Source organism: Salmo salar, chromosome ssa21 (assembly GCF_905237065.1).
Source record: "Salmo salar chromosome ssa21, Ssal_v3.1, whole genome shotgun sequence".
In the NCBI taxonomy this organism is placed as follows: domain Eukaryota; kingdom Metazoa; phylum Chordata; class Actinopteri; order Salmoniformes; family Salmonidae; genus Salmo; species Salmo salar.
The window spans coordinates 25,797,191-25,817,508 of NC_059462.1; the positions used below are offsets into that span (position 1 = coordinate 25,797,191).

Below are 20,318 nucleotides of genomic sequence, written 5' to 3' on the forward strand. Positions count from 1 at the left end.
ATCATGAATGCTTGTGCTTGGTTTAATTTCCCTACATCACCATGTGGTGGCAGTAGTGGTGTTAAAATGAAATGAGGTGGGATACCTTTGGAAATTGTTTTCAGATGTTAGTGCATTTGGAAAGTATTCACACGTTACTTTACAGTCATTCTAAAATTGATAAAATATTTTTTTTCCCTCATTACACACAATAACAAAGCAAAATCCGTTTTGAAATGTTTGCCAATTTATTACAAATATAAAACAGATAACTTATTTACATGCGTATTCAGTCCCTTTGCTATGAGACTCGAAATTGAGTTCAGGTGCATCCTGTTCCATTGATCATCCTTGAGATGTTTCTACAGCTTGATTGGAGTCCACCTGTGGTAAACTCAATAGTTTAGACATGATTTGGAAAGGCACACACACACCTGTCCTTCAAGGTCCCACAGTCGACAATGCATGTCAGAGCAAAAACCAAGCAGAGGTCGAAGAAATTGCCCGTAGAGCTCAGAGGCAGGATTGTGTCGAGGCACAGATCTGGGAAAGGGTACCAAAACATTTCTGCAGCATTGAAGATCCCCAAGAACAAACAGTGGCCTCCGTTATTCTTAAATGGAAGAAGTTTTAAACCAAGACTCCTCCTAAAGCTGGTCGCCCAGCCAAACTGAACAATCGGGGGAGAAGGGCCTTGGTCAGGGAGGTAACCAAGAACCCAATGGTCACTCTGACAGAGCTCCAGAGTTTATTTAACTAGGCAAGTCAGTTAAAAACAAATTCTTACTTACAATGACGGCCTACTCCAGCCAAATCCGGGCCGCCCTATGGGATTCCCAATCAAGGCCAGATGTGATACAGCCTGGATTTGAACCAGGGACTGTAGTGATGCAGTGCCTTAGACCGCTGCGCCACTCTGGAGTTCCTCAGTAGACATTGGAGAACCTTCCAGAAGGACAACAATCATACCCAAGAACTCAAGGTTGTAATCGCTGCCAAAGGTGCTTCAACAAAGTAGTAAATATTGAATACTTATGTAAATGTAATATTTCCATTTTTTGCACAAATGTAAAAAAATAAAACTGCTTTTGCTTTGTCAATATGGGGTATTGTGCGTAGATTGAGTGAAAAAACCAAATACATTTTAGAATAAGCCTGTAATGTAACAAATTCTGGAAAAAGTCAAGGGGTCTGAATACACTGTATAATATATACCAGTGATTGAATATCTATTAAGAAATTATCTTCAAGATATTGATATGAAGTAATGTGAAATATGAAAGATTACATTTTTTACCGTCGACCAAATGAATGTGTTATGCATTAACGCTTTTGTAAAAAAAACATTACTTATTTTCAAAGTCTTTATTTCTCTTTGTACAATCTGTGAACTCACAGAAACACGCACACTGACCTAGGGCCAGCCTTCCCTACTGATGTCCTAACCTTTAACAACACACAAGTTAAACTGGTCCAGGATCAGATTTGGTGTTCAGGACAGGGAGTGAGCTGACAAATTATCTCCTCACATCCATTACTATAGACGTGACTAATCAAACACAGATACACAGTACACTCATAGGGACAGACATACAGACATAGCTAGCTTCACACAGATGCTCTCTTTAGGACAGCCATACAAAGATAGACACACACACACCAATACAAAGGTTCAGACACAGCTACTCGCTCAGACACAGACGATCAATGGCCAAGAAATACACACAGGAGAGTAATTCGGACACAGATGCACATTCACACGCATACTGTATATTGGAATTTGAAGTGTTTCTGTACATATTGACTTCAGTATGCTGACCGGTCACTAGTGATGTTTCCTCTCCGGACCATCTTTGACAGGATCCATGACCTACACACAGCTCTTTAAGGCTGACGAGGTAACCTAGACCAGGGTTTCCCCAAACTTGGTCTCAAACTCACCAAGATTTGATTATTTGAAGCCGCTGTGTGGTGCTAGGGAGAAGAGAAAAAAAGGGGGGAATAAATAATAAAAACTTGCACCCAGGGTGGGCCCCAGGACAGAGTTTGGCTGGAGTGGACTCTAGCTTCCTCTAACTAGCACACACAGACATCCTACACACTCTGGATTCTGTGTGAACTTACAGACAGTGGCCATATTTGCATGCATGGCTATATGATGCATAATAATAAAACACAAGGAAACGTTTAGTCTCACTGACATACTGTAGAGACATCAGCCCTTCAGTTGGGCAGCTCCTGTCTTACCATGATTGGGGATTCTGCCTCAAGTCACTGGTCCTAATCTGGCAGTGTGTGAATCCAATCAGGCGAACACAAATGGCACCTAAACGTTGTGTATGGGTTCTTTTTTTGACCTGTCACCAACCAGTGTCACGTGAGGCAAGGTGTCCATGACAACAGTGTAACCATGAAAACAGTGCAACCATCATTATTTGATGCCTTCCGCGTGGAAGCGGATTCATCACCGCTGTCCATAATGGTGGGAACATTCAAGTGAGAGTATGTCCTTTTCAGCAGGAATTATGAAAGAAAAATAAATAAAATAAAATCATTTTGAGTAACTTGAGCACAGGTTTTTGGTGTGGATTTCACTCTAGATTTATGTACAAAGGTGATTGGTTAAATTCAAAAGTTAAGAGATCTGATTGAGAACTAACAGATCTAAAAGCATCCAATCAAAGCGTACCGTAGTAAAAAATGACATAGGTGACCTTTGGCCTTTATGCAGAGAACACTATTAGAACACATTAGTGGTAGAAACATTGCCTTTCTATCGAAGGCGACCATTTCAGAGAACCTATCTTCGGAGAATGACTTAACTTTTAAATTGACACATGAAAGGAATTAAATATAAACTCACAGTTTGACTAAACATAAAATGAAGACACTGACAGAGTGGACTAAGCCTGGCTGAAACAGTAGTGAGCTCTCCATCTCTCCTCTTTCATGTAGACATTCATCTTTGTGGTTTCAGTGATAAGACTGGTATGGCACTATGCTAGCACTCTCCGACAACACATGTATATGTAAACACACACATACTGCACATACAGACTCCTGTGTTGACACACTCACATACCAAGTGAACTAACTTGAAGGTAGTGTGTTCTTTACAGACTCAGACCCAGGGTTACATCCCCCTCTCTCTGTCCATGGGGGATGTGGTTTATGGTTACAGCCCTGTCAATCACAGTTCTCACTCCACCCCTTCAGCTCTGCCCCGCTGGCTTCTGAGAGCTGCTCTGAGGCACCTGATAGGCTAGATCCTCAGTGGGCGTGGCCTGTCCTGTACTCTTGGGCGTGTCGTACATTGACCTACCCGATTGCCCACTGTCTGTCCGTGCGAGTAGGGAGGCGGCGCTACGGCCCATGAAGCTGGAGACTGTGGGTGGCTGGCTCAATGAGGAGATCCCTGATAGGTGGCTTGCAATGTCAATCACGATGGGCGTGGCGTACTCGGCGCCGGAGGCGGGCAGAGGTTCAGAGTAGGCGTGGTAGATGTCTGTCGCCATCGGAGCGCCGTAGAGGTCAGGGTCAGTGTAGCAGTGGTCAGAACCTTCCTCTGGCTTGAAGGTTGACCTCTGACCTAGTGATGTCACCACACCGCTCACCAGGGGCTGGGCATATTCTAATGGAGGAGATGAAGAGGGTGTGTTACACATACAAACACTCAAAGAGAGGGGTGTGTGTGTGTGTGTGTGTGTACCTGCAGGTTTGGCCTGTAGTCTGGGGGCGTTCCCTCTTCCTCTGAGCCGGCCCACTTCACTGCTGCTGTAGCGGACTGACTCCTCCCCCTCCGCTATCTTAGACGGCAGGAACTGCTTCATACTCTTCCACCAGTCTGGACAGAGACACACACACATTAAACACACACACAAAACACACACACACACACACACACACACACACACACACACACACACACACACACACACAGTGTTGTGTTTACCTGTACGGTCCCAGTGAGGTAAATCATAAGCCCCCTCTGAACTCTTCATCCTGAGGAGAGTGAGAACAGAGGAGAAAATCAAAGAGTGTGATACTCTTCCCCCTGACGCTAGGAGAGCAGAGTCCCTGCCCATCTTCTGAAAACGTCAAAACGTCTTCAAACACTATCTTAAATAAGAAGTCACCCCCCCCCCCAAAATGGTGCACTTTCCTACAAGCACTGACTTTGCTGATAAGTTCTTTACTCTGGAAAAATGTACTTCCTACAGCTGTGATATGTAGTTGTCTCACCAAGCTATCTTAAGATGAATGCACTAACTGTACGTCGCTCTAGATAAGTGTGTCTGCTAAATTACTAAAATGTAAATGTACTTTGTTGGGAGCTACTGAGTGCATGGGTATTTAGTTGTCGTCACCTGTTTCTCCAGTGCCAGGCACAGACCATGGTCAAGATGAGGGCGGTCAGAACCATGACCAACACTGGCACCAACACTGCTGCCAATGCCACGTCTATGACCACAACACAACCAGTGTGAACCAATCACGATCATCAACACAACTAGATACTGGAACTATTTTCCCTCTATCTGTTCCCTCCCTCCCTCACCGTTGCTGGTGCGTGGGGGCATGGTGGTGTTTCTGATATCAGGGGTGTGGGTGGTGAAGCCGTTCAGTGAGGGGGGGTCTGTGGCCACCGGGGGAGTGGGAGGACGAGGGGGGTGGTTTATCCGTGGCCTAGCTGTCCAATGGGAGAAGTGGCAGAACAGTTATCACCACTCTATGCCAATAGAAAACCTTTGACTGCCCACGAGAAAATCTAATTTACTAATGGGCTAAAACAAATCTAAACACCTGACTTGCATCTGATTGGCTGGTTTGGTTACCTTGATGGAACTGGCATCCGAACAGCTCAAACTTAAGGGCAATTCGCTGGTGCCATTGGGTGGGGCTCATCCTCACATATCGCGCCTCAATTGGTGGGATGAAGTTATTGCGCACTTCCTGGAGATAGTTGGTGTTTCCTTGAAAACTCTGTCAGGAAAGAGAAACAGTCTTCACTACACGTGGATATTGAAGCTACAGTATGTTTCCAAATTATATTTCATGTCATCTTGCCTTTGCCTACTGTACTGTTAATATTATATATGGTTTGTAACAAATGTTTGATTGCTACATTCTTGGGGCAGGTTTCTGTTGTAAAATAGATTTTTAACCTTAGTGAGATCATCTATAGGATAAAAAGCCCTGATTACAGATCCTAACACAGCCACTCAATCAATCTCCATCCATCTTTAATGAGATGCTGTCCTGAGTGACCACAGGACTTAACAACCACAGCCAGCTCTCATGTTTCCTGCTGTAAACAACCGCAATCAATCACTGTTGCCATAGAAACAAACAACTCACAAACCCCCCTGCTCCCCTACTCTTGTCTAAAGTGGCTTCCTCTCTCCTTAAAGGGAAAATTCACTCAAAACTATATTTTGGTATTTCTTTCATTAGTCCACTGTTGATAGATTCCCAAAATGTTTTGCATGTCAGTAGTCAAGTTGTTCAAGATATTGGACTTTCAAGAAGCAAAGTGTCACCTGCCACATCATCATGATGCAAAATGCCACAAAGATTGTTTTTGAGTGGAGTTTCCCTTGAATGTTATTGATGAGAGCAGTGTTTAGTTCACCTTGTTCTGGGTTGCATCTGCCTCCCGATAGACGCTCCAGTTCTGTCCGTCATTGCTATAGAGGACCCGATAGGCTGACACGTAGAACTGATACTCCGGGAGGGAGGAGCCTGTAGTGGTGATGCCTGTAATCCTCTTCTCCTTCTTCAGGTCCACCTGTAGCCACTGCTGCTGGTCGCTGTGAGCCGACGCCCAGGGAAGCCCCACCCTTTTAAGGCGGGCCCCAGATGGGCCCCACTCGCTGGGCTGGCCAATCACGTCACTCCATTCCCACACAGAGGAAGCAGAAAGCTGGGAGTCCCTAACAACGCCCGACTCTAGACCCAGTGTCCCATAGCAACCTGAGAAAGAGAGCGAGAGAGAGAAACTGAGTGTATTTTAAGTGGGAGGACACATGACTGTCTTGGCGATTGTTGTAGTGATTGTGGTGTAGTTGAAAAGGTTACAGAAGCATGTGTGGCTGTGGTGGCATCATCTGTTTCTGTATTGTAGCTTAACTCACCACTGGTCTTGAAAGTGAAGAGGCTGTTGGACAAGGGACCACTGGAGAGAGATAGACATAATGATGGAGAGAGATGGAAAGGGAAGAGAAAGCAGATGTATTCTCCCAGACAGACAGGAGTACTTACACAGTGGAGGAGACGTTGTTAGCCAGCGAGCCATCGTAGTGAGGGATGCCCTTACTGCTGACCACACTGATCTGACCGCCCACAGAGTTAGACACCACACCTGCATGGATGGCTGCTAGACACACTGGAGATGACTAGAGGAGGGAAGGAGAATGAGATATTCATTATGATCTATCCAAGTGTTTAGAAATGTGAATTTTTATGTATGAACATCATCAAATGACTTCTATGTCAATTGAATCCTCGCTGCTGTAAGAAAAGGGTTCGAACACTGGAGGGAGAGAGAGGGATGATGAGAGAGGGAGAGAAGAGCATGACAACGGGAGAGGAGAGAGAGAGATGGAGAGAGAGGGAGAGAAGAGCATGACAACGGGAGAGGAGAGAGAGGGATGAGAGGGGGAGAGAAGAGCATGACAACGGGAGAGGAGAGAGAGAGATGGAGACAGAGGGAGAGAAGAGCATGACAACGGGAGAGGAGAGAGAGAGGGAGCGGTCAGTCGGTGGTAAGGATTGTTCCAGTGTCAACTGAGAGGCCATATATCCCAGTGAGTGACAGTAATGGCTTGTATAAGGTTTTACAGTGAGATGGATGACAAAGAACAGCTCTCAGTTCCCAGACATCAGCTTCACAGATAACAGGAGATGAGTCGGCACGATGATGTCACTTCCTGGCAGGGGAACCCTGAGTGGCATGAAACATTTTTTTTAAAACTGATCCAAGGCCTGTTTTAATAGCTATCTATCTATGAAGTGAAGGTGGTAAATGACCTTTTAATAGCATCAGACAAAGGCTCTGCATCTGTCCTCATGCGCTTAGACCTTAGTGCTGCTTCTGACACCACCGATCACCACATTCTTTTGGAGAGATTGGAAACCCTAATTGGTCTACACTAGAGGTCGACCGATTATGATTTTTCAACGCCGATACCGATTATTGGAGGACCAAAAAAAACAATACCGATTAAAATCGGTCGATTTGTAATAATGACAATACTGAATGAACAATGAACACTTTTATTGTTAATATAATACATAAATAAAATCTATTTAGTCTCAAATAAATCATGAAACATGTTCAATTTGGTTTAAATAATGCAAAAACAGTGTTGGAGAAGAAAGTAAAAGTGCAATACGTGCCATGTAAAAAAGCTACCGTTTAAGTTCCTTGCTCAGAACATGAGAACATATGAAAGCTGGTGGTTCAATATTCCCAGTTAAGAAGTTTTAGGTTGTAGTTATTATAGGAATAATGACGCGTCGACTATTTCTCTCTATACCATTTGTATTTCATATACCTTTCACTATTGGATGTTCTTATAGGCACTTTAGGATTGCCAGCCTAACCTCGGGAGTTGATAGGGTTATGAATGCTTACGAGCCTGCTGCTGCCTACCACCGTTCAGTCAGACTGCTCTATCAAATCATAGACTTAATTATAACATAATAAACACAGAAATACGAGCCTTAGGTCATTAACATGGTCAAATCCGGAAACTATCATTTCGAAAACAAAATGTTTATCAGTGAAATACGTAACCGTTCCGTATCTTATCAAACGGGTGGCAACCCTAAGTCTAAATATTGCTGTTACATTGCACAACCTTCAATGTTATGTCATAATTCCGTAAAATTCTGGCAAATTAGTTCATAGTTCGCAACGAGCCAGGCGGCCCAACCTGTTGCATATACCCTGACTCTGCTTGCACTGAACGCAAGTGATACAATTTCCCTAGTTAATATTGCCTGCTAACATTAAATTTATTTTAACTAAATATGCAGGTTTAAAAATATATACTTCTGTGTACTGATTTTAAGAAAGGCATTGATGTTTATGGTTAGGTACATTTGTGCAACGATTGTGCTTTTTTCACGAATGCGCTTTTGTTAAATCATCACCCGTGAATTTTGGCCCATTCCTCCTGACAGAGCTGTTGTAACTGAGGCAGGTTTGTAGGCCTCCTTGCTCGCACACGCTTTTTCAGTTTTGCCCACAAATTTTCTATAGGATTGAGGTCAGGGCTTTGTGATGGCCACTCCAATACCATGACTTCGTTGTTCTTAAGCCATTTTGCCACAATATTGGAAGTATGCTTGGGGTCATTGTTCATTTGGAAGACCCATTTGCAACTAAGCTTTAACTTCCTGACTGATGTCTTGAAGATGTTGCTTCAATACATCCACATAATTTTGAAGTTGAAGTAGACTGTGATTCGATGATAAATTAACAGGCACCGCATTGATTATATGCAACGCAGGACATGGTAGTTAACCTAGTAATATCATCAACCATGTGTAGTTAACTAGTGATTATGTGAAGATTGATTGTTTTTTATAAGTTAAGCTTAATGCTAGCTAGCAACTTACCTTGGCTCCTTGCAGCCTCAAGGTCCTTTTGACGCTGCACTCGCGTAACAGGTGGTCAGCGTGCCACGCAGTTTCCTCGGAAATTGCAATGTAATCGTCCATAATCGGCATCCAAAAAGGCCGCTTTTTTTCCCATCTTCGTAAAGCAAAAATCAGAAACTTTTTGGCTAAAATTTATGCAGCTTTCAAGGTTTTACTGCTAACCAACAAAGCATTACATGGGCTTGCTCCTACCCATGTCTCCGATTTGGTCCTGCCGTACATACCTACATGTACGCTACAGTGACAAAATGCAGGCCTCCATACTGTCCCTAGAATTTTTAAGCAAACAGCTGGAGGCAGGGATTTCTCCTATAGAGCTACATTTTTATGGAATGGTCTGTTGATCTATGTGAGAGACGCAGACTCGGTCTCGACCTTTAAGTCTTTACTGAAGACTCATCTCTTCAGTAGGTCCTATGATTGAGTGTAGTCTGGCCCAGGGGTGCGAAGCTGAACAGCAAGGCACTGGGGAGAAGAACCGCCCTTGCTGTCTCTGCCTAGCCGGCTCCCCTCTCTCCACTGGGATTCTCTGCCTCTAACCCTATTACAGGGGCTGAGTCATTGGCTTACTAGTGCTCTTCCATGCCGTCCATAGGAAGGGTGCGTCACTTGAGTGGGTTGAGTCACTGACGTGACCTTCCTGTCCGGTTTTGCACCCCCTTGGGTTTGTGTGGGAGGAGATCTTTGTGGGCTATACTCAGCTTTGCCTCAGGGTAGTAAGTTGGTGGTCTGTTGATATCCTTCTAGTGGTGTGAAAGCTGTGCTTTGGCAAAGTGGGTGGGGATATATCCTGCCTGGTTGGCCCTGTCCAGGGGTATCGTCGGACGGGGCCACAGTCTCCGCCGACCCACCCGTTTTAATCTCCAGTATCTATGCTACAATAGTCAATGTGCCGGGGGGTTAGAGTCAGTCTGTTATATCTGGTGTCCTGAATTTAAGTATGCGTCCTCTACTTCTCTCCCTCCCCTCCCGGATTACCAGAGCCCTAGGACCATGCCTCAGGACTACCTGGCCTGATGACTCCTGGCTGTCCCCAGTCCACCTGGTCGAGCTGCTGCTCCAGTTTCAACTGTTCTGCCTGTGGCTATGGAACCCTGACCTGTTCACCGGACGTGCTACCTTGTCCAGGACCTGCTGTTTCCACTCTTTCTCTACCGCACCTGCTGTCTTGTCCTCTGAATGCTCAGCTATGAAAAGCCAACTGACATTTACTTCTGAGTTACTGACCTGTTGAACCCTCCACAACCACTGTTGGTCATCTATGAACATTTGAACATCTTGAAGAACAATCTGGCCTTACTTACTTTACTCTTATAATCTCCACCCGGCACATTCAGAAGAGGACTGGCCACCACTCAGTCTGGTTCCTCTCTAGGTTTCTTCCTTTCTAGGGAGTTTTTCCTAGCCTCTGTGCTTCTACATCTGCACTGCTTGCTGTTTGGGGTTTGAGGCTGGGTTTCTGTACAGCACTTTGTGACATCAGCTGATGTAAAAAGGGCTTCATAAAAATGTTTTATTTGACTTTGATATACATCCTTCCTTAATTCCTTCCGTGAGTTAATATCATATTAAGATCACTGAAAAGGTTGGATTGTTTAAACATTTCCCTCTCTCTTCTTAAAGCATTCCCTTAGCTTTCAAGTAACTAACTTAGTAATTTGCCGATGTCATAAAATTGATCTATTCATTCATATATTGGCAAAACACGTACACACACTGCTGAACACACATTTAGTGAGACCACAGTTCCCAGCAGTGGGCAGCTGTGTGAGTGAAGTGGGATGGTTTTCCTGGTAAGGCCCCACATGGGGTTTCACAGCTGACAGGACAGCGGGTAACACCAAAGGCACCGTGTTGTGACACACACACACACACACACACACATGCAATCATAAACACGTTCTACACATTCACACACACGCACAGACTTTAACCACATAGTCGAGGTACCCACAGGCACTGAACACTTGCCCTCACAGCTCTACAACATCTCAGTAACACACCACATCTGAAGCAGCACCCCACCAAACCACTAACACAAACACACTGCACTGCTCCAAACCACCACACCCAGCAACTCAGAGCACTGACCGCTTTCACACACACACACTCACATAATGCACGCACACGCACACCGGGAGATCCAGTAGAGCAAGAGAGAGAAACAAATTCCTACTGAAAAAGTTGAGAGTGTGAGAGTAAAGTAGAGGTTCAGAGATGGGTGGGGTGCACTGACCCCCCTGTGACTTAAGGTGTGGTCCAATGAGCAGCAGACGGCAACGCTCCATAAAAACCAAAGTCAGACTGACTCGGGTTGTAACCCCGTACAGCTCTGTTTGGCTGAACATGGAGAACCGGGAATCCTGTTCTGCTATGCAATCTGCAACACCGCTTACACAAGCTCAGAAACACACACACACACACACATACTACACCACCAGGTACAAACGTACGCCTGCACGCATGTACACACCAGTCCGCTCAGCACTCTCCTCCAGATGGACTGGATTAGAAGAAGCTGTTCCTTCGGCCAAACAATTAGCTCACCACCCCCAAACCCCCCGTCTCCTCCCCTATGACTCAGAGACACACATACATACACACAAACACTCTTGCCCTCCACTGTGCCTCAGAGCACCAAGTCTAGGACCAAAAGGCTCCTTAACAGCTTCTGCCCCCAAGCCATAAGACTGAACAATTAATTTAATCAAATGGTCACCCGGACTATTTACATTGACCCCGCCATTTGTTTTTACACTGCTGCCACTCGCTGTTTATTATCTATGCATGGTCACTTTAACCCTACCTACATGTACATATTACCTCGACTAACCTGTACCCTGTACCCCCGCACATTGACTCTGTATATAGCCTCGTTATTGTGTTACTTTTTTACTGTTGTTTATTTGGTAAAAAATGTCTTAACTCTTTTTTGAACTGCATTGTTGGTTAGGGCTTGTAAGTAAGCATTTCACGGTAAGGTCTGAACCTATATTCTGCGCATGTGACAAATAAAGTTTGATTTGATTTGAGCCACCACTGGGCCCCCCTCTTCGATAACACCCACAACCCCAAATGTAACCCTCCCACCCCCATGGCCCCCCGACCCACCCAGGCATGAGGTCATCATCCGCAGACTCACTCGGCCCCCATGACCTCAGACACAGCCGGGGTATTGTGAGGTCATCAGCCTGGGATGTGCATACGCTGAGAGAGGCTCTGTTTACAAAGAACTTTGTGAGAGGGGGGGACAGACAAGGTCCAGCAGGGCAAAGAGAGAGTGAATGAGATAGGAAAAAGAGAGATTGGAGGAGAGAGAGAGTAAAAGAGATATAGAATGAGCGAGAGAGGGGAACATAGCCATGAAGTGAGTCATGACTGTGTGTGTGGCCAGTTAGTTCCTGTGGGGTAGTGGCAGTAGTGGTGGGTACTGCTGAGTGATGAGCAGGACAGAGACAGACTGAGTTGGTGGAGGGGGGGTATTGGGCAGTGTGAATCACCTGGGAACTGTGTGCCCTCCACAATGACTAACACACACATACCACACAAATGCACACGTTTATATACACACACACACACACACACACCTCAGTTCCCACCCAGTCTGTCTCTGTTTCGTTGACTTTCTCATCACTCATTACCCAGCACCACTCATGCACATCCACAAACCATTCCCTGAGTACTGCGCATATACTCACGTCTCTGTAGCCGTGGGGTACGGTCCCAGAGATCTCCCCAACAGAGGTCAGACATCCTGCAGGACAGTATCTGGTGAACTCTGCCTCAGTGAAGTGGATTCCTTTGTCGAGACAGGTGATCAGATCTACAAACATGGATGCAAACTGGTGAAGGTCCAAAACATGCAAAGAAATCTGTGTAAAGTGCAAGAAAATGTGCCTATTTTCAGAGAATGTGATAGCAGGCCCAGTATCACGATACCAAGTAGTATCGTGACACCACACGGTTTGCCCCAAAAAGATTGGTGCCAAACAGAATTAAAGGAGCGCCAGAAAAATACATCGATTTTTTTTATTAATATTTAGCTTAGAATTACATTGATTGATTATATGCATCCTACCATTGAAGCACATTATTCAACAGGCTAGGCTATCTTAGTGGTTCCCAACCTTTTTTGAAAAGTCTCATACCTTGATGGGATAACAAATTCTGTGGCACACCAAAAATGTCCCTCTTAATATATTCAGTGGTAATGACCTCCGTCTCATCTGATCCATACTGCAAATCATCCATTTTCTGTGACAAAGACATATATAGATTAAGGGCGTTTTCTTATATCCCCATATGATCTGGATCCCGGAGTGTTCGGCACCCTGATCCTCCCTATAAAACATGTGTGAAACGCAAACAAACCCTGGCTGAAACTAATCCTGGACCTGAGTTGGTAGCTTTCCAAGATCCTGGACAAGAGTAAATCTAATCAAATTGTATGTCACATACACTCGCATTAACATCTGCTAACCATGTGTATCAAAATGCGAATGTAGCAAAATGCTTGCGCTTCTTGTTCCGACAGTGCAGTAATATCTATCAATTCCACAACAACCACCTTAAACACACAAATGTAAAGGGATGGAATAAGAATATGTACATATAAATATATGGATGAGCGATGGCCGAGCAGCATAGGCAAGGTGCAATAGATGGTATAAAATACAGTATATACATATGAGATGAGTAATGTAAGATATGTAAACATTATTAAAGTGTGATTATTTAAAGTGACTAGTGATACAATTATTAAAGTGGCCAATGATTTGAGACTGCATGTAGGCAGCAGCCTCTCTGTGTTAGTGATGGCTGTTTAACAGTCTGATGGCCTTGAGATAGAAGCTGTTTTCAGTCTCTCGGTCCCCGCTTTGACGCACCTGTACTGACCTCGACTTCTGGATGGAGCGGGGTGAACAGGCAGTGGCTCGGGTGGTTGTTGTCCTTGATTATCTTTTTGGCCTTACTGTGACATCGGGTGCTGTAGGTGTGCTGGAGGGCAGGTAGTTTGCCCCCGGTGATGTGTTGTGCAGACCGCACCACCCTCTGGAGAGCCTTGCGGTTGAAGGCGGTGCAGTTGCCGTACCAGGCGGTGATACAATTGATGCTCTCAATTGTGCATCTGTAAATGTTTGTGAGGGTTTTTGGTGACAAGCCAAATTTCATCAGCCTCCTGAGGTTGAAGAGGCACTGTTGCGCCTTCTTCACCACACTGTCTGTGTGGGTGGACCATTTCAGTTTGTCCGTGATGTGTACGCCGAGGAACCTAAAACTTTCCACCTTCTCCACTGCTGTCCCGTCGATTTGGATAGGGGGTGCTCCCTCTGCCGTTTCCTGAAGTCAACGATCATCTCCTTTGTTTTGTTGACGTTGAGTGAGAGGTTGTTTTCCTGACACCACACTCCGAGTGCCCTCACCTCCTCCCTGTTGGCTGTCTCGTCGTTGTTGGTAATTAAGCCCACTACTGCTGTGTCGTCTGCAAACTTGATGATTGAGTTGAGGCATGCATGGCCCCGCAGTCATGGGTGAACAGGGAGTACAGGAGGGTCTGAGCACGCACCCTTGTGGGGCCCCAGAGTTGAGGATCAGCGAAGTGGAGATGTTGTTTCCTACCTTCACCACCTGGGGGAGACCCGTCAGAAAGTCCAGGACCCAATTGCACAGGGCGGGGTTGAGACCCAGGGCCTCAAGCTTAATGATGAGCTTGGAGGGTACTATGGTGTTGAATGCTGAGATGTAGTCAATGAACTGAATTCTTACATAGGTATTCCTCTTATCCAGATGGGACAAGTGGCATAGGCAAGAGTACCAGGTATTGTGACGCTACAGCGCCCGTCGTAAACAAGCTAGCTCACTAACGTAATGTAGAATATGGGTCTTGCTAATCGTACCCTGAAACTGTTATTTTCACGTCCTGTGAAAGCAAAATGTATTCTGTAGAATTCTCACAAAAGCTATTTTGAGAAGAGAAAATAAAGTGACGCGTCTGCGTCCCTGTACAAAGACAAACACATCACATTAACTCAGCTCTGTGTCTGTATTCGACGCTGTCTAGGTAGACACGCACACAGACAGATCACATTAACTCAGCTCTCTGTGTCTGTATTCCACCCTGTCTAGGTAGACACGCACACAGACGTCACATTAACTCAGCTCTCTGTGTCTGTATTCCACCCTGTCTAGGTAGACACGCACACAGACAGATCACATTAACTCAGCTCTCTGTGTCTGTATTCCACCCTGTCTAGGTAGACACGCACACAGACAGATCACATTAACTCAGCTCTCTGTGTCTGTATTCCACCCTGTCTTACATTATTTTCTGTTTCACCCTGTCTAGGTAGACACGCACACAGACAGATCACATTAACTCAGCTCTCTGTGTCTGTATTCCACCCTGTCTAGGTAGACACGCACATGGACACAAGCAGAACAGACATGTACAGACGGACCGACACACACACAGTGTGCTGTAACGGGCAACATGGTCATTTTTTAAAGAAAAACCCTGAGGGGATGCCCACAAGGTTAGAAATCCCATCCAGTCATTGAGGATGATAACGCTCTCTAACATATGAATGTGTAATAACATATCCATCCTTCTTTCACCCCATCTCTTTCTCTCTCTTCAGTAATTTGATTTCCTTCTTTCAGAGGATGTGGATAAAAGCTTTGTTGCATCTCCCTCCCTCTCGTCACTCTCCCTTCTGCAACCCTTCTGTCTCTCCATCCCTTCTGCAACCATTCTCTCTCTCCACCCCCTGCATCCCCCTTTGGTTTCCTCTATCTTCCTTTCCCATCTATCTTCCTTCTTGCCTCCCCACAGTACTCCAGGGAGGCTGACGAGGTAGACAGACTCTTGACAACAGAAGTGTGACCACACGCTGGATCTGCAGTGCACAGCGCTAATGGCTCTCAGCGCACACACACACACAGACACACACAGTCTGTGCCACTAGTCTGCAGAGATGTACAGCTCTTTGGAGTGGTGTGTGACGAAGCCCAGCCACACAGGGACAGGTTGGGCTTCATCTAAGGGTTCTGGACACGTACACAGTGTTCCGGACACGCTCACTGCAACAGCACACCTCACCATTAAGACCAGGATTCGATCCGATCACGCTTATAGACAATGCAGATTTTAAAGGCGCTTAAGAGACGGGCTGCAGTAAACGACAATTTAACCGTGAGAAAAATCAACCTACCTCGCCAGAACAGCGGCCCCAGTTGTTGTCGGCAGGTAGCCTAGTGGTTAGAGCATCGGGCCAGTAACCAGAAGGTTGCTGGATCGAATCCCCAAGCTGACAAGGTAAAAATCTGTCGTTCTGCCCGAGCAAGGCAGTTAATCCCCCCGCACATCTCTGATTCAGAGGGGTTTGGTTAAATGCAGAAGACACATTTCAGTTGAATACATTCAGTTGGACAACTGACTAGGTATCCCCCTTTCCCTTGTCAACTCCAATGTTGTCATTAAAACATTGTTTGATTGGTTGACAAGGTGAACTACGCTCATTGGTCAACCATGCGCGGCAGCCGCTCAAGACTTCAGCTAATTTAATCTTTTGGCTCTGAGCCATCAGCACCGTCCACGGGACCGAGCACCAAGAACCGCGCGGCTTGCAAAACGGCTGGCATTTTGCCGCTCACCGCCTTACTCCCATTAAAGTCTATGCGACCTTCGCCGCTTCCTGCAGCCCGTGTGTAAACACCTTAAAGGCAACGTTACCCCATTCGCAGGAGATCGCATTCAAGGTAAACGATGCAGACGTCGCCTCAATTGGAAATTACCTTTAAAATGCCAAGCGCACTATATACAGTTGTTTCAGATTGAATCTTGGCCTAAACATCCCTGTCCTTCCATCTGCCCTCGACCAAAACGCTCCTTTAACTTCCTTCTCACATCCTATCTCACCTTTTCTTATACCCTCTATTTCTCTCTCACACACACACACACACACACATTCACATAAAGACACACAAAACACGTCCACACATGCATGATGAACACACGCAGAGCTGTATGTCTAGATGAAGAACTCCAGTATTAAAACACACGGTTATGTGGAGATAAATGCCAGCTGTAATACTCTCCAGGGATGCTCAATGTCTGTCATGTTCCAGCAGATCAGTTTCCTCACATCTCCCTGGAACGGTATTCACTACATACATCTCCCACACACTGACAGAGAGCAACATGAGATACCACTTACAGACAACACAGTCAGTCTCATACATTTAAAATAGTTATTTATCCAGTAAGGAAAAGGAGCAAAAGGGAGAGAGAGTAGACGAGGCGGAATGGGAAAAAAAGAGGGAGCAGAGAAGCATATATAATAGGACTCACATGAGACCCTGCAACTCCCAATCATGCAAACACACACTGCTACCTAGGCAACTCCCTCGGCCATGGGGGCGCAATGTTACTGTAAAACAATCTATTGTAATCTCAACTAAGAGTTAACACAGCGGTCTATGATGGGTGACATTGTCATATCTGAGGATTGGGACACCAGCAGCAGCTTGAATGATCCCCTCACAGCTAGGATGCAGTTCAGACCCCCAACCCCTGACCCCTTGTACCTGTGTGTTCTGTGGTGGAGTAGGACAGGGAGAAGCCCCGCCCACTGCGGTGAGTTCCACTCATGAACTGGATGGTGACCCGGTTCCCAGCGGACTGGATGAGCTCAGGAACCTTCAGACCCAGACCACAGAACTTCACTGGTGGTCGGGAGGAGAGGGGTAAGTTACTTAATAACCACTCTGATGTAGTGGTCATTATCTACATTCAGATAGTGGTACAGACATTTATTCTATTGATGTGTTTGTCACATACTGACATACTGTGATTTATATTGATGGATGATGTATATTTCATACACCCCTCTCCTTTCCCCTAGGAAATAATGGAGCCATTCCCTAGCCCCTCCATCTCCATCCCTCTCTCACCTATCTGGGTCCTCTGGGGTCCTACACCGTCGTAGATTCTGAGGTAGTTGACCTGACAGTTGTTGTCCTCTATGTCCAGGTCAGCGAAGCGGAAGTGTAGCCTCCGGCCCTGCGGCACACTGATCTCCCACTCACACACCGTGTGGTTGGGGTAAGTCCCGGGGTAACCCAGAGAGGACAGGGTCCCACTGCTGGGGCCCAACACACTGGGGCCACAGCCATCACCTGTAGACACACACTGAGAGACTTAGGGGAGACATACATGTACTGTTCCTACCCACACATAATGGGTGGATGTATACGCACATAAGGATTGTGTTACACAACTACACATTATGGATAAATATAGAGTTAGAAATATCAGTGGGATAAACGTAGACATGTTCTGACTGACACACCAGTAGTTTGGGCGGGAGAGAATGAGTGTGAGGATTTTACCATCACTGTTTAGTTTTCTGTATTCCAACGGAGTTCTAGTGAACAAATCCAGTGCAGCTGATTTAAGTCAATCATGACCGTGGTTTATGGCTTGACCTTTGACCCTGTCCTATAGTGTACTAGGCCCAGTCAGAGGCCTCATTCGAAAACAAGACCAAGTTGATGTCCATCCTTTAATCCATTTAAAGTCAAGCTAGGTGGAGTCCACCCCATATTGCTACACTTTACAGATGTGCGAAAACAGAGGTAAAGACTAGAGCTATAATGGAATAGGCTAGGGTTAGTTTTCGGACCAGAGATAACAGTGGACAGTTCTGCCATGGGCTGAGTGGATCCAAGGCTGGGCTGGTGTCATGTAACGTAACTGACATATTATTCAGATGAACTTGACTACACGGGACTCCCTTCAAACACGCCACTTCGATACATGCGTTTTCGTTGCAGGTTAGGATAATATTTTCGCTAACCCTAAACCTTTTTCCTAACCTCGACCTAATTATCCTACCTGCTATGTTAATTCTCATAACCTGCTAAAAAAATCGTAGTTGTATCGAAGTGGCGTGTTTTTTGTGGATCTAAACACCTAGAGAGAAGCAGCTTTCGGATTAGTTTACACCAACCAAATGCCGTACTCTGCCACCAATGTTTCCAAAAGCTCAAAAAAACGTCCAAGTGACAATTGGAGAAGTGATATACGTTTCTGGACCAAGTTTGTGGGGTTAAATAGACTGTTATTTAACTCGTCCCTAGCCTACCCGTACCACCATGAGACTTTGTTGAGGCTGTTTACCTCTCTACAACTTCAACCCCTCCCCCCTCCGTTAAAACGTTACCAAACGGTGTATTATTCTCTTTTATAAGATGAAATCCTGCCCACAAATAACTGTTTATTTTTGCACTGTCTGCCCTTTATATCTAGTCTAAAACACTTAAATAACCAATTCCAATGACTACCAAACTACTCGGAGAAGAGAGCAACTTTTGCAGTGTGATTCTGGCTACATATTTGGGATCTGGGAGAGAACGAAGCAGTCGAGCCATGTAAGGTAGGCTTATCTAGCGAGCGTCTCTTTTCAACCCTGCTGAGGCGCAGCAGCATAATCTCTGCCGCTGGCTGTCCGGAATTCAACAAAGCAGACACACTTCATACTAACACTGCGTCAACGCGAATCTGGTACTGTCTATATGTATCTAGTGTACACTTGTATTACACATGGTTACATTAAGTGGCACAAACCTTTCTGCGCTCGACTGCTTCTGGCGGCGAGGAGGATGATGAGAGTCGACAGGAAGAAAAGCCCGGCCTCTGTCGGTCCTCTGCCCACCATTACCGCTCTGCCCATAGCAGCCTGCAGTCCGAATGCATACTGCTCGCTTTCACACCGGTGAACTCAGAGTTTAGTCTGTATAGCAGTTTAAAACGCTGCTCCGCAAAACCTCCGTCCTCAGTCAAAACCTCTACTTCTTCTTTCTGCGCTCGGAAACGTCCGACGCGGTCAGATTCGTTTTCACAACTGAATCTGAAGGAACATTATCCAAACTGCTGTAGGACGACTTCCTCCACGTCAGCTCCTCCCACACTGCAACATGATTCAATAGGAATCCGAAGTCCACCAAGTGGTATGACGGAAGAAATGAAGAAATATTAAGCATCCTGCAACGACTGTTCCCCGTTGAACGTGATAGGGATGAACCAGATAATCAGCATCCACTGGAGGACAAATTGTCATAGGTCTACAACCTATTGCCCATACTGCCAAATACTGTACCTGCCCAATGCCCTGGCCTAAGACCCAACCACAGTGTTAGTGTCAGTACTTAGTTGTTGTGTGCAGATAGAAGGCTTACTTTTTCACTCCAATAACACTGAGTGGCCTAGTTATTGACTGTCTGTTGTAATTAGTAGATTGTATGCCAGTAAGCATCTATAATTAATGAACACATTTTGGCCAGTGTCCAGATGTTCCTGAGTCCCAGTGGTACATTCGTTTCTTTCTACATTTATGTCACACACACATGCGTTTATTATGGCTCAGGCACACTTGGCAGAGAGGGAAGAACAAGATAGCTTGCTTTGGATTTTGATGCAACTAACTGAGTATCCATTAGTAACCCGTAGCAACAAACAGTGTTTTTGCCTAGTGTATGTGTGTGTGTGTAGGTCTACAGTTGAGGAATCTGAATGCATACAGATGTTTTCTACAGGGACATGATTTCTGCTATGTAGAGGAGTGGCCGAAAATTGTCTCGTTATTGAATATTATGTCCTCTCTCTCTATCTC

General features: G+C 45.5%; 1 protein-coding gene across 3 annotated transcripts; it reads right to left on the reverse strand.

The window, feature by feature from the left end:
* Positions 1-1,329: 1,329 nt before the first annotated feature.
* Positions 1,330-19,609, reverse strand: LOC106582006 (discoidin, CUB and LCCL domain-containing protein 2). Of its 3 annotated transcripts, XM_014164636.2 has the most exons (13): positions 19,274-19,609; positions 17,599-17,823; positions 17,233-17,370; positions 12,345-12,469; positions 6,241-6,374; positions 6,114-6,154; positions 5,612-5,952; positions 4,815-4,962; positions 4,538-4,669; positions 4,347-4,440; positions 3,932-3,981; positions 3,689-3,823; positions 1,330-3,610 (listed from the first exon to the last, which is right to left on the reverse strand). In XM_014164636.2, exons 1-13 carry the CDS (start codon positions 19,377-19,379, stop codon positions 3,192-3,194), a joined length of 2,088 nt encoding a protein of 695 aa, XP_014020111.2. In that variant the 5' UTR covers positions 19,380-19,609; the 3' UTR covers positions 1,330-3,191. The 3 variants fall into 3 exon arrangements, with proteins under 3 accessions (XP_014020111.2, XP_014020112.2, XP_045560566.1); XM_014164637.2 differs by lacking the exons at positions 17,599-17,823; positions 19,274-19,609 and adding an exon at positions 12,795-12,900; XM_045704610.1 differs by lacking the exons at positions 17,233-17,370; positions 17,599-17,823; positions 19,274-19,609 and adding an exon at positions 12,795-13,190.
* Between the last annotated feature and the right edge of the window lie 709 nt (positions 19,610-20,318).

Excerpts from the sequence above, each read along its gene's own strand:
- LOC106582006 (XM_014164636.2), bottom strand. The coding sequence starts at position 19,379 with ATGGGCAGAGCGGTAATGGTGGGCAGAGGACCGACAGAGGCCGGGCTT. Across the intron at positions 12,470-17,232 it reads CTCCACCACAGAACACACAG|ATCTGATCACCTGTCTCGAC; the intron begins GTACAAGGGGTC and ends CCATGTTTGTAG. Across the intron at positions 4,670-4,814 it reads CGGATGCCAGTTCCATCAAG|CTAGGCCACGGATAAACCAC; the intron begins GTAACCAAACCA and ends CCCATTGGACAG.